Below are 13712 nucleotides of genomic sequence, written 5' to 3' on the forward strand. Positions count from 1 at the left end.
GAAATAGAAATAGCAAATGTGTGTGAAAGCATGAGTGCATAATGGTAACTTGCTTTGTCCCAAGCTTCTTAGGATTTTACTAGGGTTTATGTTTGACTGTGGAAGGTGATGGAAGGCTGGGCAGGAACACAGATGGAGGGAATTCACGTCCACGAAAACTCGGGAGGTGAAGACTCCTCAGACAGGACTTGTGAAGTCATGCCCATGAAAATTCAGGACGCTTTACAACAAGAAACAACATCATCTTGTGTTATTGATGGATGGGAAATGTAAAGTACACTTATGTATATCTGTATGTATATTGTCATGAACATTGTATGTATATCTGGTTAGCTGATTACTGAGCCACTTCGGTTATCATTTATGATGGGTTAACAAAATGATAAAAGGAAGGGATGTCAATCCTGGCTAAATTGGACCAGCTAGGACTCCAACATGGGGTTAAGTTTCAGGGTTGCTGAGAAATGTGGTCAAATTGGAATGGGAATTGCTCTCTGCATGGCTGGGACAGGCTGCGACGGGTGCCAGGGAGTCTGGAACGAAGATACAATTTGCCAGCAAAGAATGGGAAGCCTTACAAACCCTGTCAATCTGGTGCTAAATGCATTAAATGGATTGGATGACTGCAAACCAGACAAACACCTTGTAAATAATGATGCAGAGATATGTGCCGTGATGGACTGTGCTGGAATCTGGTGGCACATGCGTTCAAGTGGTTACACACACTCACTGAAGCCTCACTGGATCAGGCACTCACAGCTGCCTTGTGAGAGCTGTATAACTGAGCCTGGAAAAAAAATAGACATTTTCCAAAGAGGCTTTTATCAAATATTTCTTAATGATTGGATGATAGCCGGCCCCAACAAGTTCACACATTGTGTGTCGGTTTATTAGTTTGACATTGACTGATAACCATTGGTAGTCCTCCTCTCAGGAATTAGGCAGGTCAATTTGTATTATTGATTGATCCCATTTATGCAGTCTTTGAAAATGTAGAGTTTACAGGAAAATGCTGTCCAAGAAATCAAAGGGGAAATCAATCCAATTATATTTGCTGTCGTTGTCAGTGAAGGTGATTTAGTTCCCATTTTGCAGAAACAAGCAGAAACAAGTGAGCCCACTGGTTAACATTGTCCCAATTAATCTCCTACAGAACATTTGCATGTCACTATGGTTAACTTAGTCAAGTCCTGGCAGCAGCAGAGACCAAGGATATTGTCAATATCTTCATACCCATCCACTGCCTGAGTAGTGCATCCTCACGGATCCAATGACCTGGCTTTGATCGTGACCTCCAGAATTGTCTATGTGGAGTTTGCACAGTCTCCTTGTGATGGAGTGGAGTAATTGTTGTCATCAATGTTCTTCACCACTGATTAGCAGAAAGTCAAATTAAATGATTTTCCTCTTCATAAATGATTATTCTTTTCAGCGTTCATGGATAATTGCTGTCCTTTATTTAGAATGATCTTTCTGTCCAATTCACCAGGATCCAATGAGCTCATCTACGATGTCTCATACAATACTTCATCAATTGGCTTATCGCTTTCAGTCACAGGCACCAGATCACATATCTGCTCCTTGAAGGCCACGGCAATTGTGTAGGGTTTGCCCTTTGGATGCTTAAGACAACGCTCCAGGTAAGTGTCATAGTAACCCTTCCCTCTTCCCAATCTGTTGCCATGTTTGTCGAACCCCAGTCCAGGCATCAGGATCAGATCAAGGCCTCCTGTTTGAAAGAGCAAGAATATTGTTGAAAGAGAAAGAATATCAAGTACATAACCATATGAAGGTTAAAAAAAAAACACCGAACTACATGTCAGAAGAGAGTGTCCAGCTGAGGAACTTGAACAAACAAACCCCTGTCTTTCTTTTTTCATTTGTTGCATGGGTTGATATCAAATACTTTTGTACTACATCTGTGTGACTTTTACTGAATCCAAAAGAATAGGAGGTTTAAGACAGTAATATAAATATTAAGTCTTGTTTAATAAAGCTGTTGTGAAATATTTCAGAAGTTGTTTAAAGTTAAGAATAACAAAAGTTTTTACAGTTGCCCTCAAATAAATTCCTTTCACCATGATGATGACCTGGAAGCATTTAATGGGACCTTGTCTTCTATTCTTAAAGTAAGAAACTGCAGATACTGTAAAGCTGCAATAAAAACAGATTTTCAGGCCAATACAAGCTTTTCTAAGGCAAGCAAGATGTGAGATTATTATTGGTTCTAGAAAACATGAAGCTAAAAAAGTATTCAAGAAAAATATCTTGGAATTTTTCATGATCTCAAGATGTTTAACAGTACGTCATACTTCATGAAACACATTATTATAAGAATAAAGATCAAGGGAACATCAAGTTTACTATTAACAAAATTGTGGAAATAACATTTTAATCTACTTTAATGTACTTCATTGTTTCATTATTTTCTTAACAGTTGCTTACTTGCGTTCAGAGATAGATTTCTGGATATTAAGGGATATTGGCATAATGCAGGAGAAAGATCAATCATTATTTTGAATGTAGAGCAGGATTGAAAGCCCAAATGGTTTACGCCTGGCTCTGTTTGTGATATAACAGAAGAAACAAGTCAGATGTGGTCAGAAAAGCAAAGACTACAGAGGTACCAACAAAAATTATTCCAAGAACTGGAAGCTGGGACTCGGGATTAAGATGCGAGGATTGTTTTGTTTGTGCATGTGTGAAGTGACAACAACACCATTCTTCACAGATGCCCGTAATGGCCCTCGTTTTGTTCAGGGCAGTGCCTCGAGTTGGCAAACTCAGAAACCTGTTCATAAACATTTAGGGATGATTCATCAGCAAGAATGGTACTGACTCTGGGTTTGCTACTTTGGAAGCTGGATTTACGACACATTTGGAGGAAGCACAATATTATCATCAAATCTCATTTGGTGATGCTTCAAATGTGTGAAACAGAAGGAGTTATAATCCACACGACCTGAAGACCAAACACATTGGCTGAAAAAGAAGTTGGAGAGCAGAAAGCTGCTCTGATCAAAATGGTACGTGAAGTTGCATTGGCAATGTTTAACAAATGTGGTTATTTTTGCTCAAGTGAAAGGATGTTTTATTTTATTTCAGAAAAACCTGCTGTATTTGATCCTCTTTTACTGTATCTATCAATCGAGCACTTTGGACGATGATCTGGAATATTTTCTGGTAAGGATAGAAAATTAATTATATGTATTTTCTAATACTCCATTTGAATGACACCAGTTATTTCTTTCTCTGTCTTCTCCCCTTACGGTCACAATATTCCAGTTCATTTTGCACTCTTTCCCTTCATCTCTCTGTTCCTGTTATTCTTTGATTGTCCAATTATTTATCTTTGCTCTGATATCACCATTCTGTATCTGATTAGTTTGCTTCATGATCTTTTACTGTTTCTTCCCATCCTTTCTCTTGCCTTGCATCTGTTCCTATGCTCCTTCTCTCCATCTACATTCTCCTTTTGTGCATTACTGCAACTCTTTCTTCCTCTCTCACTCTCTTTTTATCTATACATCTTATTTCACCCTCTAACCCCCCCACCAATCCTATCCTTGTTCATTGACTGTGATCCCCAACATCTTCCATTTAAGTTATCATTCTATTATTTGAATATCTTCATGGTCGTGTCTCTTCCAGTTCACATAATTTCCTCTGCAATATACGTTTTACATAAACCATCACAGAAGCCAAATATATCTTGTGTTAAACTTTCAAAAGTAATTTTGCATTGTACGGTTTAAAGTGTTAAGATCTTCCAAAATGACTTTTGGCACAAAAAAAAACACACACTATTAGCTATTGGGGATTAATCAATCAATTAATTAATTAATTGTTTGATTGATTGCTGCTTTATGAATGAATGGCCCGAACAATTGATGAGTTTTCTTCCAATTATTTGAATGGTTCAGAAAACACCTGATGAAGAAATGGATGTGAAACCACTGCACCAGGCTCAAATGCCAAATCCCAAAATGGGAAATGATAATACGTGTGGAGGTGAGTTCTTTCGCAAAAAAAAGTTGTGGGTATAACGAATTGTTGCTTGCCATGATGGCCACGTAATTCAACCATGAGTTGATTCATGAGTTAATAAAAAATATTCATCTCGTGTCAAAAATAATAATAACTAATTCCAGGTAGGAATGGGAGGAAATCCATTCCATTCCACTTTCTAACTGGTGGCCGTTGGCCCAACTCCAGATGATAAATTAATGAATAAGTTTATTGGCCAAGTATTCACATACAAGGAATTTGCCTTGGTGCTCCCCCCGCAAGTGACAACATGACATACAGTGACAGTTAGGAACAACACATAAAACATTATCAATTAAACATGTGAATTAAACGCTGCCCGGGCCATTGACTCTATAAAAGCTGCCTATTTTTATTTTTCTCTCAGTATTCAACTGCCTTCCCTTTGAATAACCCACAACTCCCTATAATTAAATGCTCTAGAATGTGATTTGCACTTTTCCATTTCCAATCCAAGAGTCAATTGCCTCAAATTGTTTGAATTTTGTTTGCTTATATACAAGGTGGATTGTGCTCTACACTTTAATCTTTACATCATCAATAAGGAGAGACAATAAAAGTAGTCATATTGCCATTAGGTTCAATCTACAATTTTACTTTCACAGGCAACAACGTGAGTTTTGATGCAGAGCGAACCTCATATGAACATGTGATAGGGACCAACGTGACCATTATTTTTGATAAGCTTAATCTCAATACAACCAAAGATTACAACCCCACCACTGGGATATTCATATGCCAAGTTCCTGGTATATACTTCTTCAGTTTTTCTTCTCTGCCAAAGAGAGGGGTTCATACTGACGTGGTCCTGATGAAGAATGAGACAAAAATCAGTAACATCCACAGTGTGCTGTCTGCTGGTACCAGCCAGCTCGCTGTCAAGAATGCCATATTGAAACTCGAAAAGTTCGAATCTGTGTGGGTCCGGCTTGAACGTGGAGAACTCTGGAGCCGGGATGGATCAATCAGCTTCCAGGGATTTCTCATATATGGTTCAGCCTAAGAAGACAGCGTGAAATGTCAGGGTTCATTCTTATATTCAGTGTTGCAACATAAGAGCTTGGTGGGATAGAATCTGAAGTTTCAAGTACAACCTGCTGAATACTCATTTCAGTAGTCAGAAAATAACATGTTCAATTTTACAGACAAAGATTTTGTCCCAACAATCACACATGTCCAGACACCAAAAAGGAGAGTGGATTGTCCCTGGAAATCACAGATGATTTCAAGTGTGTTTTCGCTTTAAAAAAATGCTTATTGTTTGGGCTGTTGCAGAATGTACTCCAATAATTAATCCAGTTCATAGATAAATGTTGAACAAGAGCCAAAGAGTTAGAAGTTAAGTAAGAAGTACCGTGCATAGGAGCCAAAGGCACGGATCATTGAAGACCGTGTCTGAATGGAAGTTAAATCATGGCCTGAAGGTAGATACAAAATGCTGGAGTAACTCAGCGGGACAGGCAGCATCGCTGGAGAGAAGGGTGATGTTTCAGGTCGAGACCCATCTTTAAACTAAGAGTCAGGGAAAGGGAAATATGAGATATAGCTCGTTATATCTCTCATTTACCTTTCTCCTAAAATTATTGTTGCTCCAGCATTTCGTGCTATCTTCAGTTTGAACCAGCATCTGCAGTTCCTTCCTACACATTAAATCATGGCCTGCTCGGCAAAACAAAGCAAATGCAACTTCAAAGGTGCAAAGATAATGCACTCATGCTGTATTTTATAGAATGTAGTCAGTAGCTACCGCTGTTTGCAGATTTATCAATAAAGGCTAAAGCATCAGCATTGGATTTTGTGTTTTGATTCTCACAGATGGTAGTAAAACAAACAATGACATGACTTTGATTAAAACATCACCAATATGATGAATGGCTTTTAAAGGTTGATTAAAGCATTCCACTTTACAACAATTGGAAGGTAATGAAAAGATTAGGCCAGGATCAGAAATCTATCCGGGCGGGGAGTGAGCATTATGCCAAGGAGTAACTGTACACCAGCAGTGAATGAGCAGTTGTTCAGAGGGGGAGATGGGGAGGCTAAGTAGAAGGTAGTGGGGAAGGTTAAGTGGGGAGATGGAATAAAGAGAGAGAGAATACAAGTGAGGAAGAAAAGGAAAGCCAGATGCAGGGGAACAATAGAATTTGGAGCTTTCGGACAAACAAAAAATAGAAATGCAGAGTATTTTTGCGAATGACGAGAAATGAAATGGTGTCGGTGTTCAGAGGGACCAGAGTGTCCTTGTACACAAAGCACTAAAAGATTAAGCAGATTCAGTAACAACTGGGAAGTCAAATGGTGCATTGTCTTCATTGGAAGATCTGAGTAGAAGAATAAAGAAGAGTAAAGACATCATGTTCTGATTATAGAGGGTAAAACTGAGGACGTGCCGAGAATATTTTGTACAGGCTTGTCCTTCCTTTATGTGAAAGAGGGAGCACAACAAAAGTGCAGCAGGTTAAATTCTGAGATGGCAGATTGATGACGGAAGAGAAATTAGGGCCCATCCCTATGCTCACCAAAGCCCCTTCACTCACAGCAACCCACACGCTGAATGCTGTTGAACAGCAACCATGCTGTTTATTGTGAAAACTCAAATAACATTAGCCCAGTCAGCTGATTTCACTGGCTTTCAGATAGGAGTTCTCAAGTGGTCTCCACAATAAACATTCAAGAAATGCCTGGTCTTTAATTCATTGTTGATTCAAGCAGCTTTTTAAGCCTGAAGGATGCCCGATTAATCATATTTAAATGCAAGGCAGAATTTGAACAATCCAGCAATTTATGTATTATGCAGTTTTCCACACTGTTGGGGAGATGCCAGTGTTGTAACTATAGTCATCGTATTCCCCTGACATTTGACTCATGTGCAGCTTCAATTTGATTTAGACATAACATAAACAAATCCCCTTTTATACCAATGCAACTCAAAAATGCATCATATTCAGATATTTATATCTTCCTGAACATAATATGAACATTGTTACAATGATTCAACCAGCACCACCATTAATGGCTCAGAGTAAGCTCAAAGCAATGTAGCACGACAAAGTCTATGCTGTCTCACAGAACTCAATGTCGTAGCGTAAGAAAGGTCAGTTCAAAAATCGACAGATGGAACTTGAATTAACAGCTTAAGAGCAGGTCTACACTCATTCGACATCAGGACTTCTACAAAGAAGCCGAGGTAAAGGTATTGGCAAAGGCAAGCCACTTGATGGAGGTCAGCACTTTGAACAACTCGCAAAGATTTGTAGTGCACTGCCATCTGCTGGGTAAATTGGGCATTTTCAACGCCAATAGTAGCTGGAGATTTAAAGTACCCAAATTTGGATGTTGGAAGCAAGAGGTCAATACTGAAATTTTCTGACAAAGCCAGATCGGTAGCACTACAAATTATTAGGTGGATTGGAAAAGACTGAAGAAAGAATCCTAATAGGACAATTAGGCAGATTGACACACTGGGTACCAATTCAGCACACAAGACCAGATAAATGAAACATTTAAAGAGGTCAAAATTGTTGAAAGCGGATGTTGATATGCAGGTCATTTAGTGACATAAGAAAATTAAGATGGTTGGGATTAATTTAGAAACACAGGTAAACAAGGTTTTAGCTGTCTAATCTAGAGACACGTTTGAGCATCTCATCACAGGAAAGTACAAGAACTGATTGTTATCAAGGTTAGGATAGATTGAGGTCATAAATACCAGTTAGGGTTTCGAAGTTATTCACTTTCACAGCAAGAATAGAAAAGCAGAATATTGAACAGATGGAGATACCGCAGAAGGCTGATCTGGCCGTCATCGTATTAACATGTTAACATGTGGGTGCAGCAAATAATTACAAACACAAATGGAACATTGGCCTTTATGGCAAAGCATAAATGAACCATTAAATTGACACCAAGCGTAAATATTTCCTATTTCAGCAGATATTCCGCAAGCTGATGAACAGCTTCCTTTGGACACAAACTAAATATCACCATTTTTGGATTTCACAAACAAAGTTTGCCATTGTTTCACTTCAGGCTTGAAAAGAAGTACACATTTAAACCTTTTATCCTTCAGATAAATAATATAATTAAGTTTGCGTTTGCTCTATGCACGGCCTTATAGCAGCTTTAAATGCTAAAAATCACAATCGCAGTCAGTAACCTGTTTTGCTGTGTCATTGTTTGAAGTGCATTCTTAGCTTCAGCAAACATTCACAGCAGAGAGTTAGGCAATTTTGCATCAAGTTCAAACTGGTCAACAAGGCAAACAGAATAAAACAGAATCAGAGTGTTGGCCGTTAAGGGGAATAGTTACAAGCTGAACTTGCATGATCAATGAGCATTGTAAATATGGTCAGAATTAGTAGATTTAAATACAATAATACTTTGTTATTGGAACAATGAGGTAAAATTGATGATGGAAACACATACAGATTTTAGTTAGTTTGTTTCTGGAAGCATCCAAAGGTTATATTGACCAACGTCTATTTTGGTGAATATAGAACCTAGTTAAATATTTAATGAAAAGGCTAGAAACACACTGCACAATACCAGCAAGAGCATCTTCAAAAAAAGACAAAAAGTTGTAAACCATAAATTACCATTTGAAAACATACTTTCTTTGCTGGTTTTTATGAAGCCACGTTTTCATCACAGTAGCTAAAGCAAGTGAACCAGTTATGGGAAAAATTCACATCAATCAATCAATCAATCAATCAGTTTTATTCGTCACGCACATGAATTTGCCAGCAGCAGTACAATGAAAAAAGAACACACAAAAACACAATAACAATTTAACACAAACATCCACCACAGCATTCATCACTGTGGTGGAAGGCACAAAATTTGGCCAGTCCTCCTCCATTTACCCCCGTGATCGGGACCTCAACTCTCCTCAGCCGCCGCTGCGGGCGTCCAGATGTGTAGACAAGATAAAGTCCAGTTAAGTCCTGAATCGGTGCCTCCCCACCGGAGTACGCGGCTTCAGGTTGGTGTAGGCCGCAGGCCGGCGGTCGAAGATCTAAAGTCCCCACCGTGCTGCAGCCGGAAGCACCGCAGACGGCAGGGCCGGCGGTCGGAGCTCCTCTCCAGGGGTCCCCGGCGAGGGACCCACTCCGGATGGCAAGTGCCCGCCGCGCCCGCGGTGGAAGTTTGCCGCGGGCCGGCCGTCGGAGCTCTTCTCCTCCCGGGTCCCCAACGAGGGATCCCAGGCTGCGGATGCTGCGCTAGCTGGAGCTCCGCAGACTGCGGCTTCAGGCTGCTGTGGGCCAGCAAACAGAGCGCTCCCCTCCAGCTGCGAGAGTCCGCGCTGCGCCCGCCGCTGAACCCCGGGCACGTCTCCGGGAAAGGCTGCACCGATCCTTGCTGTTAGGCCTCAGGGGAGACATGGAAAAAGTCGCCTCTCCGTGGAGGAGGTGACCAAAGCGGTTTCCCCCTTAGCCTCCCACACCACCCCACACGAGACACACAGAAAGACACCAAAAACACACATTAGGACACACACAAAAAAAAACTAGAAAAAACTAACAAGCTGCTGGCAGGGCTACCGGCTTGCAGCGCCTCCACCGACACATATTTTAAGACTAAAGATTTTAACAGCAGAAATTGAGTTGGAGGAATGGATGTTGCTTGATTGGGAACAGGGGAATTGCAGGAAGGGTTATTTGAACATAGTTGACATTTTAAAATCATGGTGTTGTTGCTTTAGTAGCCAACACACAGTTTGCCAAGCACAAGGATTTATGAAGGTTGGAAGATGGGTGGCCAACAAAGGCAGCATAGGAGTTACGAAAATTAAAGCGAACAAATCCATGGGTAAAGATTTCAGCTGAACTTGGACTGAAGCAACGCAAAGATATGTGGTGATACAGAGTTCGAGGTATTTGTGATGTGGAGAACCAAGTGTAAGAGACCCATGCCTAAGTAAAATCCTTAAGAATAAGATGTTTAAAGTCCAAAAGCAATAAATCTCAAGTTAATTACCAACCTGTGGTTAGTGCCTCTTCCAGCAACACATCTTCTGCAGGCTGGTGAATGTTCCAGGAAGTCAGGGGCAGGTTGTGGATTTCTTCAGCTGAGCTGAGCTTTACCATATCCATGTGGTTGCTTCTAGGCTTGTACCGTGGAATGAAACACTGTTTTCCACATTGGAACACATCCTTTATTATATCTTCTGTCTGAATTTCATCAGACATGCTCAGAAAGACAGCAATTCTTTGGCAGTTCTGGTACTTGGGATGAGCCAGTAACTGAAAGAAAAAAAGAGCAAATCAGTTGGAATGATGTAGAAAGGCACATAAAAGGTTTTAATTTAAATTAATCAACTAATTTGATAATTGCAGAAATCACCATGTTGTCCTGGTTGAAAATGTTCTGAATGAAAGGGTGGTGGATGGAAATTCAATAATAATTTTCAAAAGGGAATGGAATAACTACATAGAAAACTGCAGAACCATGGAGGGCACTTCGGGTCGAGCATGTGGCTGGTGGAAATGATGCTGGATAAAAAGTTGCAGATGATTGGGCAAAGGGAAGAGATGAAAAGACAGAAGATGTTAAGACAAAAGCATTGAAGAGTTATGAATTGTGATGCTAAAGAAGGAATGTGGGTCTAAGCTGATGGGGGGGGGGGGGGGCAGAAATAGGTGCCAGGTGAGGGGGGGGGGGGGGAGAGAGATTGGAGGAGGTCCAGGACAGAAAAGTTGCTATGGGAATTGGAAGAGATATTAAAAAGGTTAACCAACAGGAGATTCAGTAGACCTTGGCAGATAGAGTGCAAGTGCTCGACAAAACAGTCGGCAAGTCTACACTTGGTCTCAGCCAAGCCAGTGTCCAGGAGGCCATATCGGGAACACCGGATGCAGTAGATGAGGTTAGAGGAAGTGCATGTGAACCTTTGCCTCACCTGGAAGGACTGCTGGGGTGCCATGATGGAGATGACAGAGAAGGTATATGTACAGGTGTCACCTTGAAAGATTGCTGGGTGCCCTGGGTGGAGGCGAGGGAGCAAGTAAAGGAGCTGGTGCCTTTCTTTTTGTACTTATAGGCAAACAGTCCATGATGATCACAATGAAAGATACATCTTTATTGGTCAATAAAAAAATTACTCCAAAATTTCCATTTCTAACTTTAACTGCAATGCCAATCTTTGAACACCAGCATCAGTTTAAACAATCTTACTCCAGGATGCATCTTTGTGATGTATTCATATTACTGAAAATTCATATTTTGTATCACAAAAGAATCGCTACAAGGAGTAAAATTAGTTGCAGGCTACACGGATAGTGATTAGGGGAAACTGATCTTTCTTACTTAGGACAGCTCAGGTAATTGCACAGAATACAGGAAGTATACTGAACTTCATTGAGCCAAGCAGAAGACGTTGGCCCTTTGGCACACCACATCCACACCTACCTTTTTGCCGACCTATACCTGGTCCAATAAGTTTAGTTTAGTTTATTGTCATGTGTACCGAGGTAGTGAGAAGCTTTTTGTTGAATGCTAACCAGTCAGCGGAAAGATTATACATGATTATAATCGAGTCATCCAGTGTACAGAGACATGGTAAAGGGAATAACGTTTAATGCAAGATAAAGCCCAGTAAAGTCCAATTAAAGATAGTCCGATGGCCCCAATGAGGCAGATCGTAGCTCAGGAATGCTCTCTGGTTGTTGGTACGGTGGCTTAGTTGCCTGATAACGCTGGGAAGAAAATGTCCCTGAATTTGGAGGTGTGCGTTTTCACGCCTATACCTCTTGCGAGAGGAGACGAGGAGGTGACCAGGGTGAGACGTCCTTGATTATACTGGTGGCCTTGCCCAGGCAGTGTGAGGGGTAAATGGAGTCAATGGAAGGGAGGTTGGTTTGTGTAATGGTCTGGGCTGCGCCCACAATTGTCTACAATTTCTTGTCAAGATATGAATCTTATGCGTTGATATTAAGGATGATCATCTTGAACTATATACTAGTGATATTGAATTTAATTCTGAAAAGAAATGGAGATGCTTTTCAGAACAACTAATAAGTTAAAGTGTAGGAAGGAACTGCAAATGCTGGTTTACACCAAACAACAGCGAATGTCTTTAAGAAGGAACTGCAGATGCTGGAAAATCGAAGGTACACAAAAAAGCTGAAGAAACTCAGCGGGTCTGAAGAAGGGTTTCGGCCCGAAACGTTGCCTATTTCCTTTGCTCCATAGATGCTGCTGCACCCGCTGAGTTTCTCCAGATTTTTTGTGTAACAGACAATGTCTACTTTGATCTGTCGTTTTCACACCTTACCCTTCTATATCTCTCGTCTCCTAATCCCCTGACTGACTGAAGAAGGGTCTCGACTGAAAACCTCACCCATTCCTTCTCTCCATAGTTGCTGTCTGACCCGCTGAGTTACCCCAGCATTTTGTCTCTATCTTTCTGTTTTTGCCCAGGTGACCTGCACGATCTGACCCCCTTCCTCTTCTGCACTTCTCTCTATAATCACCGTTGAACCTTCTTTCTCCGCCCCACAGTAAATAAGACACCCACCTGCCGTCTAAGGTATGCAGCCACTGTGATAGTTTTGTGTCTGTAATGTTAAAGTACTGAGGAACAGAGGGAGCTCGGTGCACAAACAAAGCCCAGGCAGCACTGGTGGAGAAGGCGGATAGGATAGCGGCCCTCACCGACCCTTTAAACCATCAACACACCCACCCACCCACCACCTCCCGCCCGCCCGCCCGCAGCGAGGGTTAGACGGGCCGCTGCCGCCCCTCACCCGCCGGCTCACGGCCGCCGTCTGCCTCCTCTTCTCGGCGTCGCTCAGCGCCGCGACTCTCCGCTTCAGGTCCAAACGCAAGGCCTTCTTAGCGGCCCACAAGGCGGCCATGTTTGTCCCCTGGCTGTCCATCAGTGGCCACACGAAGCGCCCCCCCGCCCCCAGCGGTTTGTAGCCCCCCCCCCCCCCCCCCCCCAGGGCCCGCCCCCAGTGGGTTGTAGCCCCGCCCCCAGTGGGTTGTAGCCCCGCCCCAAGTGGGTTGTAGCCCCGCCCCCAGCGGGACGTAGCCCCGCCCCCAGCGGGTTGTAGCCCCGCCCTCAGTGGGTTGTAGTAGCCCCGCCCCCAGCGGGCTGTAGCCCCGCCCCCAGCGGGTTGTAGCCCCGCCCCCAGCGGGTTGTAGCCCCGCCCCCAGCGGGTTGTAGCCCCGCCCCCAGCGGGTTGTAGCCCCGCCCCCAGTGGGTTGTAACCCCGCCCCCCGCGGGTTGTAGCCCCGCCACCAGCGGGTTGTAGCCCCGCCCCCAGCGGGACGTAGCCCCGCCCCCAACTCGTGAACGCGCCTCGCACTCCCGTGGCCCAGCACAGTTCGTATTCCTTCTCTCCCCTCCTCCCTCTCTATCGCCCCTCCTCACTCTCTCTCTCCCCCTCCCTCCCCCTCCTCACTCTCTCTATCCCTCCCCTCCCCCCTCCCCCCTCACTCCCTCCCACTCTCTCTCCCCCTCCTCCCTCTTTCCTTCTCCTCCCACTCTCTCCCCCCTCCCTCCCACTCTCTCCCCCCTCCCTCTTTCCTTCTCCTCCCTGTTTTGTGCAGGAATCATGATGCAGAAAGATAATTGTTAACTTTTGCAAAGAAAGGTGTAAATTATTTTTTTGCAGGGCATGGCAAAAAGCCAGAGTGCAATGAACTGAATAATGAACAACCTA

At 42.8% G+C, this 13712-nt stretch overlaps 1 protein-coding gene across 2 annotated transcripts; it reads right to left on the reverse strand.

The window, feature by feature from the left end:
- Positions 1-819: 819 nt before the first annotated feature.
- LOC129712617 (5-formyltetrahydrofolate cyclo-ligase-like) lies at positions 820-12948 on the reverse strand. 2 transcript variants are annotated; one of them, XM_055661168.1, is made up of 3 exons: positions 12792-12948; positions 10028-10289; positions 820-1729 (listed from the first exon to the last, which is right to left on the reverse strand). In XM_055661168.1, the coding sequence occupies exons 1-3, from the start codon at positions 12921-12923 to the stop codon at positions 1506-1508; spliced, it is 618 nt and encodes a 205-aa protein (XP_055517143.1). In that variant the 5' UTR covers positions 12924-12948; the 3' UTR covers positions 820-1505. The 2 variants fall into 2 exon arrangements, with proteins under 2 accessions (XP_055517143.1, XP_055517144.1); XM_055661169.1 differs by lacking the exon at positions 12792-12948 and adding an exon at positions 12563-12584.
- Between the last annotated feature and the right edge of the window lie 764 nt (positions 12949-13712).

The sequence above is a fragment of the Leucoraja erinacea genome, chromosome 33 (genome assembly GCF_028641065.1).
Source record: "Leucoraja erinacea ecotype New England chromosome 33, Leri_hhj_1, whole genome shotgun sequence".
Lineage (NCBI taxonomy): Eukaryota > Metazoa > Chordata > Chondrichthyes > Rajiformes > Rajidae > Leucoraja > Leucoraja erinaceus.